This window comes from Heliconius melpomene, chromosome 8, assembly GCF_056956725.1.
Source record: "Heliconius melpomene rosina isolate 202511_hmr_F chromosome 8, ASM5695672v1, whole genome shotgun sequence".
In the NCBI taxonomy this organism is placed as follows: Eukaryota; Metazoa; Arthropoda; class Insecta; order Lepidoptera; family Nymphalidae; genus Heliconius; species Heliconius melpomene.
In genome coordinates this window covers 3,305,901-3,326,319 of record NC_140396.1, presented here as the reverse complement: position 1 = coordinate 3,326,319, position 20,419 = coordinate 3,305,901, and the positions used below count along the sequence as shown (strand labels likewise).

General features: G+C 32.6%; 1 protein-coding gene and 1 non-coding gene across 2 annotated transcripts; both read left to right on the top strand.

The window, feature by feature from the left end:
* The first annotated feature begins 216 nt into the window (after positions 1-216).
* On the top strand, positions 217-12,868 carry LOC146536697 (chromosome-associated kinesin KIF4-like). The gene is made up of 21 exons (XM_085189396.1): positions 217-377; positions 510-928; positions 1,482-1,583; positions 1,707-1,898; positions 2,377-2,536; positions 3,104-3,315; positions 3,469-3,631; positions 4,054-4,413; positions 5,157-5,325; positions 5,894-6,082; positions 6,943-7,116; positions 7,649-7,852; positions 8,488-8,642; positions 8,982-9,130; positions 9,707-9,951; positions 10,274-10,399; positions 10,575-10,772; positions 10,901-11,149; positions 11,396-11,454; positions 12,458-12,547; positions 12,627-12,868. The coding sequence occupies exons 2-20, from the start codon at positions 688-690 to the stop codon at positions 12,516-12,518; spliced, it is 3,408 nt and encodes a 1,135-aa protein (XP_085045522.1). The 5' UTR covers positions 217-377; positions 510-687; the 3' UTR covers positions 12,519-12,547; positions 12,627-12,868.
* A 6,827-nt stretch (positions 12,869-19,695) lies between these two features.
* LOC146536696 (5S ribosomal RNA) lies at positions 19,696-19,814 on the top strand. Its single transcript, XR_014878232.1, has one exon. It is a non-coding gene; the product is annotated as a 5S ribosomal RNA (ribosomal RNA).
* Positions 19,815-20,419: the final 605 nt, after the last annotated feature.

Here is a 20,419-nt window from a genome sequence, read left to right as displayed (position 1 = left end):
TAATATATATAAGTGTACAGGCACCACATAAAGTAAATAACTTAGAAGGCTAAAAGTTGATTGTTTTTAATTTATCTAAAACAAAATTATATTTCTTTATTTTTTTATAATATGTCATATTATTTTTATATATTTATGTAATACAGTATTTTTTCATAATAAATGGCAACCAACTCTATGGTGTATAATATTCTTTAATGGCAGCACTAATTTTGAATATTGCACTAACCCAACCGTTCTTTTTAATGATTTTGAAAGTTTTAGTCACAACATGTAAAAAGTGAGCTTTCTTCGAAAAACTGATATTAAAATTAGGTTTTCTTAATATTCGGTAATAACATTGTTATCGATATTTTGTTGTTCTAACATATTTGCAGGTAAATAAACCGTTACATGATATTTCTTATACTAACATTATCCGTTGTAATCACTTCTTAAGTTCTTTCTGTTAATTACATATTTAGCTGTTTATTGAAAAAATATTTATTATATTACCTTGATTTTTGCAGCAAATTTATATATTAGTCACTGGCTGTTAAGAAAAGAGGCCACTTAAAAAACAAAAGTTGACATTACTCGTAAAACACGGTAATGAAAGAAAAAAACGGTCATGACTAGCACGTGAAAAATATTAAACCACTAACATTAAGGCTTAAATTTAACGAAAAATTGACAAAATTTTCCAAAATGGTGGAAGGGGAAACCAATAAAGCTATTGACGCGGTGCAAGTAGCCCTTAGGATAAGGCCTCTAATGAGAAGTGAAACTGAAAGATTCTGCGACGAATGTATAGACGTTGTATCAGGAGAGTCCCAAGTGCAAATCAAAGATTTAGCATTTACATACAACTATGTGTTTCCTCAACATATAACTCAACAGGAATTTTACGATACTGCAGTAAAAGGATTAATTGGGAGACTTTTCCAAGGTATGACTTTTTTTATTTTGGAAACAAGAAATGAAGTGGAATTTAGAAAATGTTATTATTTTAGTATTATATTTTATCAGTTTCACGATGTATCCCACACACAGATTAGGCAGAGGAACCTAGTGTTAAGACGCTCCCTTCCCCGCTTTCCACTGAATTCTGGAGGTATTGCATGTTGAGTGGTAGTGCTTTGCCTCAAAACCAGAGTGAAGTAATGGAAATAAGAAATAAACATGTAATTTAAATTTTAACACCTTATAAACTTCTCAACTTCTCTTGTTTGCTTCATAAAGGCCCGAGGGCTATTGAACTCTTTGATTATCACAGAATAGAATTATATAATTGAGCTTCTTTATCTTTCAATCTTTTTATGATCAATTGATGTCCCTAAAGTTATTATAATTGAAATATCTTTTATATAATATATAAAAATAATAATAATAATAAAGGCAACATAATAAAATCTACATTTAATATGACTATTTAACAGTTAAGTAAAAATATAAAGTATTATTTATTTATAAGTATATACAAAAGCAATTTAATTTAACAGGATATAATGTGACAATATTAGCATATGGCCAGACTGGCTCTGGAAAAACATACACAATGGGAACAAATTACTCAGGATCTGATGGGGACTCCACTAAGTTAGGTAAGTGTTTAGATTAACATGACAAAGTCAATTTCACATTTTGTTCTTGTATAGCAAAGGCACTCTGCCTAATTTCCAAGATAATAAAATTCTGCTTAATAAAATTAATATGAAAAATTACAGGTGTAATACCACAAGCTGTTGCCGACATATTTGACTTCATTGAATTGCATGAGGACAAATTTATATTCAAAGTCAGTGTTTCATTTATGGAACTGTACCAGGAGCAATGTTATGATTTGTTATCTGGTAAAGAAAGAAATCACAGTATCATTGAAATTAGGGAAGATGCCAACAAAGGTGTCATTTTGCCTGGTAAGTGATTATTCTAAATGCAGTTAGGCTTGCTTTCTAGTTAAAATATTATTATAATGTGTTATAGAGATACTTGTACTCTCGAAAGTCATGAGGAGGCTTGGTTTGGAGGATCACCCATTGATTAATGACTGTCAATATGGCTTCCGACATGGTCACTCAACTGGTGATCTTCTGATTTACCTAACCCATTGCTGGGTTGCGGCAGTTAGTTTGGACATGGTGAAGGCCTTCATCCTATGGGGTTCCTGAGAAATTGTGCAAATGAATTAAAATGTGATTAGTGATCACTATTATTTTGGAATGTTTGCAATGTTGTTTTAGAATTTGTCTGTTTGTCTGTGTGTTATTGCAGGCTAATCTCAGAAACGGTTTACCTGATTTAAATGTAGTTGTCGCTATTGTGTTTTCGTAAGCTTTCCTACCATTTTGTGTTTATCTTTAATATTAGGGTTTAATTATTATTATCAATTCTTAGGTATCACCGAGATGCCAGTAACATCGACAATGGAGACCATGATGGCATTAGAACGGGGGTCATCAGGTCGCGTGACTGGCTCCACCGCCATGAACCAGGCCTCTAGTAGAAGTCATGCAGTTTTCACTATTATCATTGCTAAAGAGAGCCGGAGTAACAAGTAAGTTGCAAGTAGTGAAATGTAAATTATTGATGATCATTATTTGATGACACATTTTTTTTTTATTATCATTTTTTATTATAGATTCAGAATAATTTAAGAAACTGAAATAGTTATGCATGATGCATTTTATTATGCTTTATTTGGATATTTATAATAGTTTTGTTGTTTTACTTCATTAAAACTTCATGTCTATAGATATAAAGATGTTATATCATATACAGCATGTTTAAATATTAAATTATAGTCATTATAGCGCATAACGTGTGTCACAAATAAATTGATTTTTCTATATTCAAAAAATGGGCCAGTTACGCTGCAGGGTCATAAACATGCAACTGTATGTGTGCGGTTTGATTTACAATCGATGCAACGAAATATTTTAATATTTTAATTTTTTCGATCTGCCTCACACACACATTGCTTCTAGAATTCGGTGGAAAGTAGAGAACGGAAGTGTCTTAATGAGAATGAAATGTCTTTACATTAAATTCCCTCTGCCTACCCGATTGTGTGCGGGGGATACAGAGTAAAGCTAATAAACAATAAATATTCTATAAATTTCAGAAACATAGCAACAACTTCAAAGTTTCACTTAGTTGACTTAGCTGGCTCCGAGCGTATTAAAAAGACGAAAGCGAGCGGGGAGCGTTTGAGAGAAGGTGTGAAGATCAACCAAGGCCTGTTGGCATTGGGCAATGTGATATCAGCACTCGGAGATGGAACCAATAGGAGCTTTATTAGTTATAGAGACAGCAAGCTCACTAGATTGTTACAAGGTATAAAAACGTTTTAGCTTAGTTGTTGAAATTTTCTAATTATATCTTAGCTTCCGTCAATAAAAAAAAAATATCCGACAAATCTCAACAGTAGTTTCTCAAATTAATTGTTCAACAAAACAAACTTGTAAGCTTAAAATGATCACTTCACAGACAGCTTAGGAGGTAATTCCTTAACCCTAATGGTGGCATGTGTGAGTCCAGCGGACTATAATCTGGACGAGACGGTCTCAACACTGCGATACGCGGATCGGGCTAGGCGTATACGTAACAAGCCCATAATAAACCAAGATGCTAAAGCTGCGGAGATTGTTAGGTAAAGTATTTGATTATTTTTGCGTTTTTCTTTGGTTATTATGTTATTGTGGAGTTATTTTTAATGTATGAATCATACAAAAGTATGTCCATTTTATTTTTTCAAATATACAATTTTAATTTTTACCTTATAATGTGATTATTTCATTTGCTAACATTACACATATGTATTTATTTCGTATATAGTCCAATAAAATTTGTTCAAAAGCTATCGAAGTTGTGACGAAAATGTGCGTTATTTAATATTACAAATATTGATATAGAGATTGGTGCTGTGTTATTTATATAATTTAGTTCAATTTCATTATAAGTTTTTATGTTGCATGTGGTAGAAGTAGTGTAGTGTATAGGGTATTTACATTTCTATTGTAAAATCATAATTGGTTCATATTATTTTATATATAAAACATTGTTTTTCTACAGATTAAACAACCTAGTGAATGAACTTCGTTTACAACTAATAGGCAAAATACCAACAGTGAGTGAACAAAATAATGAACAACTACAAGAAGAATTAGATAGAGAAAAAACCAAATATTCAGAACTTTTGAAAAAACATAAACAAGTTACAGAACATTTGAACAATATGTTAATAGAAAATACCAATTTATGTGAAAAAGCGTTATTAGCTGAAGCTGCTAAGGATAAAATTGAAAGGAAGCTGAATGAGCTAACCGAACAATGTAATCAAACTATAGAAAATCTTAACATGACTGAAGGTTCTCAAGATGATAATGCAAACAGAAACTCTGTGGTTGATTACTTGAAGGAGGTGAAATCTAGGTAAATTTGTTTTTTTTTATTGGTTCTCATAGGTAAATTTAGTTCTGAATTGTTTTTTTTGTAATTTTATTATTCAAATACCTCATTGTAGATGTTACATATGTTTGCGTACTTTCACATTACTAGTTTCATGTTAACCTAATTTGCCATTTACTCTAGGTTCCCTCTGACTATAATGCTATGTAGGAAAAAGTAAGAAGTTTTAAAAACAAAGATCTTATACATATCAGAATATAAATAATAAAGCGGAAGAGTTTGTTTGTTTGTTTGTTTGTTTGAATGCTAAGATCTTTGGATCTACTGATCCGATTTACATTGTTTTTGTTTTGTATGAAAGCTGCATTCTTCAGAAGTGCTATAGGCTATATAACATTACATTATACATATAAACTAATATATTTTAAAGTACTTTCTAATTTGACATGCAATTTATTCTGCCATGTTAATAACAACCGTCGCGTCGCTACGCAACCGTTACCGGGACATTTTGATATTCATCCTTATGAAAATAAATATAATAGTCACTTTTAGTATTTTATCTAGATTGAAATGACAGTTTAGTGTATAACATTCTAATAAATAATTAAGGAGATGTCACTGATTCGAAATGACCTAGCCTTCGGGCGGCATAGTATGAGTATGACCGACGCGAAAATATTCTTATAGTTCAAGCAGGCGTAGCCGCGTCCGGGTCCACTAGTCAGAATATAAACTTAAACTTTTACCGTTATTATGATTCTTAGATTGGAAGATTTACAATCTGTTAACTTAAAAACCAACGAAGAGTTAATAGACCACGAAATAAAATTGTCCTTTGTAAAACAAGACTCGGTAGGGGACAAGGAAGATGAAATAATAGTTTTGAACGAAGATCAGGCAGTATTGGAGGAAGAAAAGAGGGCAATGGGACAGGTAATATTGAGTTCTCATATAACTTGTTTGTTTCAAGTGTTTTTATTTTATCAAATTTGTATTAAATTTAAATGTTATGTAGGTATTTGTGACTAAAATAGAAGACTTTTTATTTTTTTATTTTACACTTAGTGACATAAAAAAATATGAATTATAATATTTGTTGTTGATGCATATTGAGGTGCACACCTGCACAAACGTGCGACAGTAAACGCGACAGGTTGTGGGTTCAATTCCCATTCAAGGAAATGATAAGATATTTTATATACTCAATCCTCGTTCAACAAATTTGCCTGACGGAATTCATCAGTTTTGTTGAATTCTGTCACTCAACATGCAATGTCCTCAGAATTCGGCGGAAGGTGGCGAGTGGAGTCTTACTGGCGACATAGTGTCTTAACTACTAGGTTCCCAGGTTTTCAATGCCTAACCTCTTACTGAAAAGCTAAAATTATTACATTTTATTTAGTGTTTATGCTCATCAAAAGAATATTATACATTAAATGTATCTTTATAGTAACTAACTTTATAGTAAAAAAATAATATTAATTGTGATTGTTAATTACAGGTGGCTTTGAATCAAGAACTGCAAGAGCTAAACCGCGCGATGGCCATCAAGGCTTCCGTAGTTCAAGCCATATTGGAGAACAACAAGGAAATGTTGGACAGCCACAATAATTTGAAAGAAAATGAAGAAAAAATATCTAAACTGGAAAGAGAAAGGGATGAGCTTTTACAACAGTTGAAGCAAACTAAGGTAATCAGGTCTTCAAATATTATTAAATATACAAAATATACATTGTCAAAGTAAACATAGTGACAATCATACGATAGGAACGAGAAATAAAGATAAGATTGTTACTCCAAGTTTTCGCCTCCAAAAAGTTAATAAATCTTTTATGGGTCTGAGCATACGTGTATATAATAAAATTCCGCAGTGTATTCTAGGTTTGCCACTTCCAAAATTTAAAATATCCGTAAAAAAAATTCTGACGAGTAAAGCTTATTCCACTGTTCAAGAATATTTAGAGGACAAACATGTATGGAATTATTGTCTATTAAATGTAATGCAGGATAGCTGCCAACTAATGTAATAGATTGTACCATTGATTTTGAAAAGAGCAACTGTTGAGTTTCTTGCCGGCTCTTCTCAGCAGAACTGCCTTCCGAACCGGTGGTAGCTTTTTGTTCATAAGTTCATTTGACAATTCAAAAGTGCTTATTATAAGTTTATTTGAATAAAGAATATTTTGAATTTGAATTTATTAGTATGATATAATGTTCCACACTTGGAAAAGAAAAATACTTTTTTGGAACACACATAAAAATTTGCACATAAGAAAAGTATGTGCCCTTAGTGTTCTTCTAAGCCTGACGTGGAAATCGAAGCCAATTATAATCATTACACAAACAGGTTAAATATATAGTAAACTTTTGTTTATTTTGGGTATAGTTATTAGTAGTAGTATTTTATACATACTGAAGTTCTTTAAGAAAAATATAACACTTTCTTACTGACAGTTGCATGATTAAGCTTTACATATATAGTTTTTGTACGTATAAAATATATAGAAATTCTATTAATGAAATCTAAAATATTTTTTATTACTTGTATAGACTAAAGATCCCTCACACGAAGAACGTCGTACTAAAGTATCGGCTTTGGAGTCTGAGATAACTGACCTAAAGAAGAAATGTCAGCAACAAGCCAATATTATTAAAATGAAAGAGAAGAACGAAGCTAAGATCGCCGCCCTCAATGCTGAATTACGGGCCATGAAGGCTACTAAAGTAAGATTTTTTGAAAAATTATATCTACTTTTAGGGAATGGGGTATTTTAACACCAGGTTCCCACTGCCTACCCTACTATGTGCGGAACACAGCGTGAAGCTGTATTTATCTTGGTATTAACAATACTTTAGTGTAAAATGATTAGTGTTATGAAAATAATGAAAACAAGTCCTGTGTAATTTATAATATTATTTTAAATCGTATTAAATGTGTAATAATGGGCTTATACCATTTCTACAAAATGTTTTTTAGCTTCACGCTGTATCCTGCATATAGCAGGATAGGTAGAGAGATAACCGTTCCATACATTCCGCCGATTTTTCGAGACATTGCTTGTTCAGTGGCTGAAACTAACGCCACGCTTTGTCTTGTTACTTTGGTAACTAAGAAATGGAATTGTTAAATGTTTAATTCCCCGAGTAGGAATCAAACCCACAACCATCGCGTTTACAGTCACACGCTTGTGCCACTGCGCCTTAACTTTTTTTATAAAACTTTTTTTATGAAACCAATATTACTATTACTAAAAAGGTGAAAATAATCCGTCAAATGCGCGAAGAGAGCGAGAAGTTCCGCAAATGGAAGGCGGATAACGAACGCGCTTTACTAAAGCTTCGCAACGAGGACCGCAAACGTGCGACCGCCATGGCCAAGATGGAGTCTCTGCACGCTAAACAACAGAATGTGCTGAAACGGAAGATGGAGGAAGCTGTGGCAGTTAACAAACGGCTTAAGGTAGGTTTTTTTTTAACTTGCTATCCAAATGTGTTTTTACCAGTTTAAATTTATTGTTATATTATACCCTAATTTTTAATTGTAGCCGATCTGTGTAGTGGATATATACCTGTATACATCCTTACAAGTATTCAGATTTATAATATAACTAGCGGACGCGCGCAGCTTCGCTTGCTTATTTAGGGGTGAATTCTAATAAACCATGAAACATGTGTTCAATTAAATACTTTTGAAAATCGAAATTTCAAATTTTATAAGAATCGGTGCCGATATAAATTTTTTTCCATACAAACTTTCAACCCTTATTTCACCCCTTTAGAGTTAAAATTTTACAAAATCCCTTCTTAGTGGATGTCCAGATTACGAAAGTAAACATCTGTCCAAATTTCACGTTTCTACCATCAGCGGTTATGGCTGTGTGTGTGTCTTACCTCAGTCAGTGAGGACAAGTCCTTTTATATATATAGATTAGGATTAGAATATTATTAGTAGGAAGTATAATTGTGATTGGAAATACTTAAGTCACTTTCCCTTTTTTACATTTTATGTAATATGTGGTTTAGTTAGTTTCTAAAAGATTGTATATATTTACAAATTAATTATATTTATAAAAACAATTTACTTTTTATATTCAGGAAGCCTTAGACAGACAAAAGCAAACCGCAATCAAGCGCAACGCCAAAGGCAGCCTGAAAACGGGCGCGGTGCAACAGTACATTGAACAGGAGTTGGAGGTGCATCTTAGTATTGTGGAAGCTGAGAAGTCTCTAGAGGAATTGATGGAGTATAGGTAAAACCTATATGTTTTCTAATTTTAATACATATATGTAAATTAGATTTAGAAAGCTTGGACACATTTGGTATGCCAGAAATTTTCGGTAGTGATCAGTTTGGTTCTCACTTAAATTACTATTAACGTTTAGAATGAAACAAATAATGCATAGAATGATAAGTGAGGAGATTGATTATATTCGAACAATTCCCGGGCTCTGGTAGTTTAGTTCCGCAACTCAACAAACAATATGTCATTGTCATCACAACATTATATATATTTTTTCCTGTTCGATTATTAATTTTTCATAAAAAATAATGTATTTATACTTTAAGATATTTACCTTAATATTCACAGAGCCTGGATAACAGAACAAATAGAAACTCTGCGCAACAGTACAGACAGTGAGACCCATAGGAAGAAGATAGCCGAATTAGAAGACGATCTTGCGCTTCGTAAAGCGCAAATATCTGATTTACAACAAAAAATATTAACTGCTGATCAGGGTAAATAATATTATTTTATAGAACATGTAAAAAATGGATGTGGCGGAATTTGAATCGGCGCCTCTTGGAACCCGTCCAAGTCTTTGATAATTAAGTCATACTTACCATTACACTACTCGTGAAGCTCTTTGGCGAATTAGTCACAGAAACTAATTGCAATGCAAAGTCACACACTCTTGCAACGTCGCGGATAGTTCATTCATATTTCACAAAGCCCTGAAGGCAAAGTGTGAGTTCACACTCCTCGCCTCGCCCAACCTCAGTCAACTTCACGACTAGCTCTCGAGTGGCTCTTTATATTCCATATTGGCGACCGATTGCAATACTAAAATAAACGGGAATTATTACGCACACGGGGGAATGAAATATTTATTATTTTTATATCTTCGCTAGGCAAATCGCGGTATTGAGTCCTGGCACTCAAATAGGCCTCAGACATTCGGCCTCATGTGTGGAACAGAGTGTCAATAGTAGATTCCTTTCACACCTACTCAGTAATTCCAGATACAGCGTGAAGTGAAAGTGAAGAAGAAGAGATATAAACAAAAATACTAAATTTAACTTGTATTATTCCAGAAAACAAATCCCGCATCCAATGGGACAACATTCAATCCATGCTAGAAGCGAAAGTTGCACTCAAATGTCTGTTCGAGCTACTAGTGGACGCCAAACGAGAATTACAAAACCAAAGTGAAAAAGGCTTCCAGGCAAGATATGAAGAGGTGAAGGAATCATATGACAGGGTAATGGTGGAATTTGAGAATAGCAAGGCTGAGTTTGAACAGCAATTAGCGTCTGTTAAGTTGCAAAATGAACAGAAGGTATGTTTTTTTCGATTAGTCAAATATTCTTTTTATAGTTATATATTTTTTATATATAGCTGCTTATACTTAGATTATTAAATTTGGAATAAACAATCCAACCCTAGGACACATCCTAAAATACTTTACACATCTGCTGCACTATTGAATAAAAATAGTATAGAAGAGGTTTCTGTTAAAAGTCACTTTATTCTTTGTTTCCAATTAATTATTAGACACAATCTAAGGGCAATCTTTTGATAACCTTGTGCATTTATAACATCAAAAATTACATTTTATAATTATTTTTTGTTCTTCATTAAAACCACTCTTACTTGAACAGCTAAGCGCCCTAGTAGCGCTGCAACGCGGGGTCGTACGCAGCGGAGACCGAAGCGAGGCGTGCAAACATCTGCAGAACGTCATACAATACCAACAAGACAGGCTGGACCTAGTGGAACAGGAAAATGTATGTATTTTGATATTGTTGTTCTTTTGTTAATTTATTATTGTTTTAGAATTTAATAAAACTATAGCAAGTATATGAACTTAAATGAAACAATCACAAAATTAGTTTTATTTTTCCATATTGTATATTTAATGTTATTTGTCACACTCATATAATTTGCATATTTATATTACAGAAAAAACTAGCAGATGAGCTCGAAGAACTCCGAAATGCAGGCAAAAAAGCTAAAAAACAAACCAACAAGGTTTCTACTATTGAAGATTTAAAGAGAGAGGAGTATACGGTAGCTCCTACTGATGAGGAGGACGATGAGTTGGAGGACCTGCAGAAAGACCCCGACTGGTGCGCTACACCATTGTTTAAACGTATTCAGGTGAGCTCTTCAAGGCGCAAAGGGATATATGTGCCTGTTATGGTTATGTCTATCTACTCTATATGAAGTAAAGTGTGAAGCTAACATATAATGAGTATATACAAAATATAATAAAATAAATGTTCCAGGCGCAAAGATCCCGTCTCACAATGAACTTCACATCAGAGGGATCAGACGTAAACACCTCAGTGGCACCGCGAGCGCGCGTCAAGCGAGCAAGTGACGGGTCAACATATTGTTCCTGTAGAGGCAGTTGTTCCACTAAAATGTGCGGCTGCGTAAAGTCAGAGAAGGGATGTCGGGGTTCCTGCAGGTGTCAGCCGGAGTTGTGCAAGAATAGACGTGTGTCCTCTGATAGCGAGGATAAAGAGAATACTGTGAGTTTTATTTATGATGTATGCCAAATTATGTGAAATTAGAAACGTTAATTGTAGCTTACTTTGATGTGTAAGTTGTGTTACATCATCATACAACACTTGGCCTACCTACCCTGCTGTAAGCGACAGTATGAAGATTTATTTTCTTCACAATGTCGCTTGTGTTAGCAATGAAGCCGCAAGTTCTTTTCCTTTCAGCTTTCCCTTTGTAATATGTTACTAACATTTCTTTTCTTTACATTCCAGCCTTCTAGTACAGAGCATTCTCAAAATACATCGCCACGATCCTCATACTTCGACAAGCGGTAAGCCTTCTATTTTAAATATCCTCGAATATTACTAAAATAAGTCTAAATAATATGAAAATGCCCAGTTTTCAAACATCGCAGGAACTAGAAGAACTACAAAGGAACATTGTTCTCAATAAAAGTTCAAGATTTTCACAAAGTTTATTAAATAGAAGATTAAATAAAAACAGTCAAACGCAATGGGCTTTAGCATTGTTATTATATAACATATGCATGCCCATGTCAAGTTATTGTGCTAACAACATATTTCAATATGGAATGGATGTTGCGAGATATAATGTGGTCTCGATTGTTTTTAAATATTTGATGAACCAGGTTATTTCATTATACTGTAGGGATCATTTATAAAATTCATCATTACACATATTCTTTTTTAGTCAATTTGTTTTATTTAAGTTATGAATTGTTTGTAATTAATGTTATTAATATTTCATTTAGTAATAACAAAGAATACAATATATAAAACTGTAATACAATCCGTATAGCCTTGTTATATCTATTGATATATTTTTTATATGTTAAAAATATATATATCAATAAATTAAAGATATTGTTAAACTTGCAAACTGCGAACTATGCTTCTTACATTTAAAAGTACATGTTTTTATTTTGTATAATTGTATATTTTTTCCATGCCATATTATAATAATTTGTTTTGTTTAAGGCATAATGAAAAATACACTTTTTATAAAAACTTGTCTGGAATTTGGCACATATTTAAGAGGAAAGAAGCACTTAAACTTACTTGTAAGTGCATAGTTCTGCAAAATGCTAATGTTCATATTTATTTGTAGTTGTTTGTTATTTTTCTTTTTATATTATTACATTTTTAAATTATGTAGAATTACAGTATTTATTTGAATGTTCATTTTTGTTAGTTTGCAGAACTATCATTTAACTTTGTTAGCAGTGTTCTTTCGTCTTAGATATGTTATTTTATTAGTTATTGGGAGCTTTTTAGGTTATATTTAATATTACTTAATTAATTTTTAATTTGCAGAGATCACCTTGATGCTACATATGTAAAGAAAAAGAAAAGTTATTTTTTCCCAGAAGTATGAATGACGTCGTTGAAAATAACCCAGTGAAGGTATAAACAAAACTGATATGTTTTTACATTATTAATATTATTATAAAATGAATTTTAATTGAAATTATTTTTATTTCAGATGAAATAAAACATTATTTTGTTTCAATAAGTTTAATTAATATATGAAGTTTTGACATAACAATGAGTTGAAGTATATAGAAATTTGTATGTGCCTTATATTATAGGACTATTAAGATAATGTTTTGACTTTATAATAAATGATTGTGGTTTAAAATAAAAGCCTCGGAAATTATATTTATTGCACTAATTTGTATGTTTCATTTAATGGGGTGTAGATCTCTAAATAAATTTCTTGTCATATATATGTGTATGTTTTATTTTTTAACCGACTTCTGTAAGAAAAGGAGGTTATCAATTTGACTGTTTTATTTTTTTTTATTATGCCTGGTCTTATAATTTTGAATATAAGACAAAATTTATGTAATCTATAAAGATTATTAATTAACATATTTTAAATTCTTTTCATGAAGTGAAGTGCGAAGAATATTAAAAGTATTATTTTCTGATAAATACTAAAAAGAGTTATCTATATATATAATAAAACTGTAAAGAGGGTAAAATCTGTACATTGAATATAAACTGAAAAAAAACACGTCAGGGGGACTCAATACAACTAATAGAAGGTAAAAATATGATTTTTGGAATTCTTGTCTGTCTGTCTGTCTGTTGTGGCTTTTTAACTCAAAAACTACTGGACGGATTTAAATGAAACTTCTTTTGTTGCATAGCTATTAGTCTTCGCCTACATATAGGCTATAATTTATTTTGATAGCCCGAATACCTAATGTGGAGGCCTAGCAGCCCGCCTAATCTATAAGAGATATCAATACAACGCATTAGGAAAAGTTATTGAACATGATGAGCATTTTCAGTTGACATAAAAAAAATTGGATCCAATGTGGAACCCCAGTCACCCAGCTAAACTTTATAACATATAATTCGTCAGTCGTCTTAAAATAAATTACTCTACGTAATAAACATTTGTTTTGACGTTTACCTAATACCATAATTATTATTTGAAACTAGTGGACCCGGACGCGGCTACGCCTGCTTCAACTATAAGAATATTTATTAAATATATTCATGAAATTATTTTCAATTTTCAATAGAATTAGTAAGAAAATATAAGCTTTAATAATCAAAAAGAATAATAAGTAGAGACATATTATTAGAAAAAATTATCTGAGTTATTGAAATGAAACAACAAAAGGATTAAAAGTGACTAAAGGATAGGTATTCTTAATATTAGAAAAAGTACCTAAAGTTTTCCGTGCGTGCGTACATAGATATCGACTCTACGAAATAATTAAACATTTCTCTCTATTAAGTAGGATGATTTTAGCGGGCAATATCAAATAAAATAAGAAGAGAACCAAAGTGTAGCTTAAATTAATTATAAACAGCAAATAATTACATAAACATTTACAATAGTTCGAAAATGTATGAAAATTTATAAATGTCCGTCAATGTCATCTGCCCGTTCGCGTCGGTCATACTATGGCGCCCGTAAGCTAGGTCATTTGGAATCAGTGACATCTCCTTAACTATTTATTAGAATGCTATACAGTAAACTATAATTTCAATCTAGATAAAATGTTAATAGTGACTATTATATTTATTTTCATAAGGATGAATATCAAAATGTCGCGGTAACGGTTGCGTAGCGACGCGACGGTTGTTATTAACATGGCAGAATAAATTGCATGTCAAATTAGAAAGTACTTTAAAATATATTAGTATATATGTGTAATGTAATGTTATATAGCCTATAGCACTTCTGAAGAATGCAGCTTTCATACAAAACAAAAACAATGAAAATCGGACCAGTATATCCAGAGATCTTAGCGTTCAAACAAACAAACAAACAAACAAACAAACAAACAAACTCTTCCGCTTTATTATATTAGTATAGATGGTTCAACACCAAATGATATAAATTTAAGTAAATATATACAAATTAAGTATTGTAATAATTAAGTATTAATTAATTAAATATATTAAATTAATTAAAAAGAAAATCCATAAATCGGTAACATATATGTGTATTACAGAAAAAAAAGATTACATTCTTATAATTTTGAGGCCCGTTGTGGCGCAGTGACACAAGCACGCGACTATAAACACGACAGGTTCTGGGTTCAATTCCTGCTCGAAGAAATGAAATATTTAACATTTTCATTATCTCACTCTGGAACAAGGCAAAACTAATTTTATAATATCAAAAAAATATACGAAATATCTTCTTTTTTATAAAAATTAATCGCTGAATGTGTTGCTAAGCGCAAATCTCGAGAGCAGCTGTACCGATTTCGCTATTTTTTTAATAATATTCCTTGAAGTACGAGGATGGTTCTAACGGAGAAAAATTTAAAAAATTACCAGAAAAGGTCCAAAAACATGACTTTTCTATATTCCCATACAAAAGATTCCTATTAATATATACTTAAAAGTCAATTTGGACTTTAATACCCTACTATAAAGTTTAAATTTTAGTAGCTGGATTCCTGGAAGGCAAAACAATTGAGTGACGTTAGTATCGTATAAATATTATAGCCCAAGAACCCAGAGCTGCCAGACCGACGTCATTTTAGCAAAGATGAAATTTTGAGGACTATTAGTCTTACACGTAGTTAAGACAGTATGCTTACCCACTAATTTGAAAATGGGATCCTTTCAGAGATAGAGAAAAATAACGGTATATCTCTTTCTGGGAAAATGATAAAGCCATCGGATTGATCTGGTTGCTTAGGGTCTGGGGCTAGAGGGGTCTTGAAATAGTCCGTAAAAAATATATTTAAAATTTTAGATTTACTTTAATGTAATTTGCAATTTTAAAGAACCTTTATGACGTCTGGCAGAAGTAAAGGTCCACATGAAAGAAAGTGAAATATACATTTTTTACTATTCAACATATGGCCCATTTATTTTGAAAGTGGTGTAAGTCCATTTTCTTTTGTGTCGAGAAAATTAAAGGTTAGTATATTTGTTGATTTAAAAATATTGGCAAATCATATGAGGCCTGGCATTGTTTCTATTGTTTTATCAACATTTAATTTGTTTATATAAATTTGTTTTTAGCTAATTAGACTACGATAACACATATTTATGTGCTGCAAATGGACTTACACCACTTTCAAAATTAGGCAATTGTAAAAATCGTTTAATTTCAATTTTGAAAAATCAAATATCGCTTAAAATATACTTCATTTTAATATAATTTTGTTTACAAATACGCATAACAACACATAAAATTTTATTTTAGACAGCAATTACATTTTCATTACAAGAATTTACATATTCTCAATTAAAATATGCATGATGCACCGGAGGTATGTAGGGTAGAGCTGCTTCATGTCTTTATATTTTTCGTACGTAATAGGTCTAGGCTACATTTTATTTAAAAATTCAACTCCTAATTATTTAGGATTATTATTATTATTTTCCTAAATATAATTTGGAAAATCGTAATAAGATTGCGGATTTTTCTGCAAAAAGATCGCGCTACTGTTGTTTTTGCTATTACTGGGCAAAGATACGGAGTCATACAGCCTTGTCGTATTTATTTTCTTCTCACAGGTTATGCGCTGTACATTTTCTAATACATCTCTCTATTTTTTTAATATCTATATTTTAACTTACGAGTAGTGGAAACACGGATGGGAAACAATGCAAATCGTCCGCGGGACACATAAAATAAATGAAAAATAACAAAACACAGATCGGCATCCATCTGCTATACCTCTGTCAATTGGACTTACACCACTTTCATAATCAATGATTATGCAATTTCATTAACCGACCGATTTTGAGTTGTACAAAACATGGGATTTTTTTGAGAAATTAAACATGGACTTGTTATAAATAAAAAAAATACATTAAATTAAGCATGAATTACGTGATAGCTCATTTTTTCTCAAAAATGGACTTACACCACTTTCAAAATAAACGGTCCATATATAAAAATTCTCTTCCTTACTTAAGGGAGCGTTTTCAATTGACACTTCCAAGTGAAATACCTGTACGCTCATATGTAACTCTAAGAAAGCTTGAGTGCCCTATATTTAATACCTCTTTCTATGAAAAATCCTTCTCAGTTTAAGCAGTGCACTTATGGAACTCACTACCTAACTCTATACTGTCGGGCAATCTATTTCTAAATACTATTAAAATCAAATTAAAACAACATTTCTTATTCTCAATTAGAATCTTTAGTAGTCGCTTTGTTTTTTTTTTATTAATTTTCTTTTTCTGCGTCAACTCTTTTATGTCATTTTATATATTTATGTAGGTATAGTAATATTGATTAATGTTATGTATATTTGTATGTAGGTTTATTATTATTATTATGTTTCTCTTTAAAGATTCACGGGTTCAAAAGAACCCGGTCCTTTGGAAGGCTTGCGTGGGGACACAGGTCCAACACGTAGAGGCCCCTAAGAGAATATACAAATGTTTTACTGTGACGCATCAACCAGGATCCATCTCTGGGTAACCACAGGTAATTGCTCAGAGACGGTCGCCGGTTAATGCGTAGGAACTATGGAAAATGTGGAGATCTAAACTAGGGCTATGGAATGGAATTTGGATGGACTAGCTACTGGGCTGTTGAATGAGACTAACGGACGTCCGCCTTTACAATAGTCTCAAATTGAATGGTTGGCGGACGGTGACTCGCCTCCCACTAGATGGGCCCCCACAAAGCGGCGTAGTGCCTTGGGCGCAACATCGGCGTGGTCGGCTAAGGATGTAGAGAGGTGTGCACCGGTTTCACCATCACGAGGAACTCGTGAGTGGGTTTCCCCGCTATTACGCAGATTGAGCACTTCCACCCTTTCGGGCATATAGCTCTTGCGCTTCACTCTGCCGGCTAATAAAGGCAAGCCAGAGGCGGGGGATAGATTACAATTCCCTTCCGGAGATCTCAGGTCCGTGGGGTCGCCACTCCCCAACAGCTCGCCACAAGCTGCCCTGCGGCTTTATTATTATTATTATTAACATTATATTAAAATACCGCACCCGAATCATTTCTTTTAACATTCAAGGGTTTCTGGTAGAGATCTCTATTAGAGATAAGTTATCCATTGTACACATTTTTTCAATTGTCATAAGTTTTCTGTACTTTCTTTCTTGTGTGGTACATAAAAACATGAAAAAAAAGAGACTTTCTACTTTAACGCAACTGGAAGTGTATTTTAAGTTGGCACTATCTCTGAAGGTTTTTTAAGTTAGAGAGTATGCATACAGTCTTAACTACATATTAAACTATCGATTCTCAAAATTTCAGCTTTGCTAAAATGATGTAGGTCTGGGGGTCCTGGGATCTCAGTCTATTAATGTCAATGTTTGTCAATATTTCTATGGTAAGATGTCACTTGAAATGTAAACGTCTCATTGTGCATCTATATTATTAAATCTAAAAGCCACAAATTTCTTTAATATTAACAAAGTGTTGTGTATTTGTAAATATGCCTTCTATAAGGCGGTGGACAAATTTAGGCAAAAGAATCTAATCGTACTCCCAGAACGTGAAGATTGGAATGAACGGAGCACGATAGTTCACTGATAATGGTGCAAATTTGAATCGAGCTGCTTTTTGTTACGATATATCAATTGATGCCAGCAGTGCCTACAGCTATGTTGCTATTGGATCTATAAACTCAGCTTGCCAATATTGTAAGGTTATTGTAAAAACTCAGTTTGCCAATCAATTTGGTGGCGCAATGATTTTATTATAAGGAGGAGGATTGCCAGTGGTTCCACGTTCAATGCAAGCTGATGAACTGAATTCAGGTTTAAAGTCCTCGAAATTGTGGAAACATGTCAAGGTATTACATTTAAGCAAGAATATGCGTGTCATGTTGCAAAATGATCAATCTGGAGACATATTCTCTAAACTACTCATTGATATTGGTAATGGCAAACTTCCTATATATGCGCTGACTGGCTGCATCACCTTTCCTGATTGTTTATGTCAGTTAACGTAATCAAAAGATGAACTCATTCATAAAGTGCTTCCAAATGTTGCTGAAATGTTGCTGATTATTTATTCCATAATTGGTTGAGCGAAAGAGCTTTACTGGCTGCCAAGCACACTGATGTAAATGAATTAAATATAAATTTTCAAGATGGCATTCCTGGCAAAAAAAGGACACATAAGTCAGTTGATACGGCAACTAATGAAGATGATGTCGTGAACTATCCACCGGAATTTTTAAATTCACTTGATTTGCCAGGATTGTCGCCTCACAACCTTCAATTAAATCTTGAATGTGCAGTTATAATGTTGCGAAATATTAACCAACTGAAACTTTGTAACGGCACACGATTAGAGATAAAAAAATAATGAATAACGTAATAGAAGCAATCATATTGAAAGGAAAGTATAAGGGAGAAGACATTTTGATACCCCGCATCCCAATGATTTCGACTGACATGCCGAGCTTAAAAGACTACAGTTTCCAGTACGGCTTGGTTTCGCAATGACTATAAACAAATCCCAGGGGCAGTTATTAAGTGTTTGTGGTAATAATATAGAAAACTCATGTTTCTCGCATGGTCTATTGTATATTGCCTGATCCCGTGTTGGAAAACCATCTGCTCTATTTGTTTACGCGCCAGATAACCGAACAAAAAATAACGTGTACCACAAAGTACTACAATGAAAATGTAACTGAATTTAGAATAAATAAAAATAAAAATAAAATAAAATATAATAAGTAGGCATCATAATAAGATATCAGAAATTGTTATTTTTATTATCATTTTTAATGAATATTATAAGAATTAAAAATGATTTAAGTTTTTATTTTTTTTATCTCACTAGCTGACCCGGTGTCGCGAATAGCAGAATACATATTTAAAAAAAAAATCACCTGTTAGGCGATACGAAGTTCGCGGGTCTGCTAGTCATTGATAAAAAATGGAACTGAAAATTATTTTCAACTTTTACCAATAAGCAAAAAAGCCAACGGCACGCGGTGATCCCAGGCGGTCCACCCATCACTCAAACAAATCTGCGCAGCCATTTATAACTAACTACGGGGCGGCCACAACTTGTTGACCGTAGTATAGTATACATATTACATACTAATGCTAGCAATAACTATAATATTTTTTATTCAATGTTCGCCAACGTCCATACCACGTTGAACACACCGGTTCTCGTCCGATCACCGAAGTTAAGCAACGTCGGGCGCGGTCAGTACTTGGATGGGTGACCGCCTGGGAACACCGCGTGCCGTTGGCTTTTTTTTTGTTACATTTTTTTTTGAAATATTGATTTATTTTGTTTTTAACCGACTTCTGAAAGAAAAGGTTATCAATTCGACTGTATTTTTTTTTTCTTTAACCGTGTTAAAAGTTTTTTTTGCATATTCTGATTATATTAAGAATATCTAACGAGAACCGGTGTGTTCAACGTGGTATGGACGTTGGCATACTTACTGTACAAAAGAAACTATAATAATCATACCTTATCAACATATACATAACAAACATATCGACAAAAGAATCGAAGATTTATATGGGTGCCGAGTTCTGCGTTCACCTAATGTATGAATTGGTCAATTTTTATAACCAGACACCAAATCAAAATTCAAAGTCCAGCCTTATTATATGTGTAAGTATAAGTAAATAATAAAAATAATATTGTAGAGTGAGGCTATTGGTAATTTTACCATGAAAAAATTACCCATAGCAAACAAAAATTACATTAGTGTAACTGTAATAAATAATATGATACCTCACATTATACCACCCGCTCTTTAATATACAGGGTGGAATTGTCAGCACCACTTTAAATGAAACCACAGTTTTAACTACTCTATAAAAGCCTAATATAATTCGGAAAAA

Coding starts and splice junctions, on each gene's coding strand:
- LOC146536697 (XM_085189396.1), top strand. CDS start 688: ATGGTGGAAGGGGAAACCAATAAAGCTATTGACGCGGTGCAAGTAGCC. Junction 4,414..5,156: donor TTGAAGGAGGTGAAATCTAG/GTAAATTTGTTT, acceptor TATGATTCTTAG/ATTGGAAGATTTACAATCTG. Junction 5,326..5,893: donor AAAAGAGGGCAATGGGACAG/GTAATATTGAGT, acceptor TGTTAATTACAG/GTGGCTTTGAATCAAGAACT.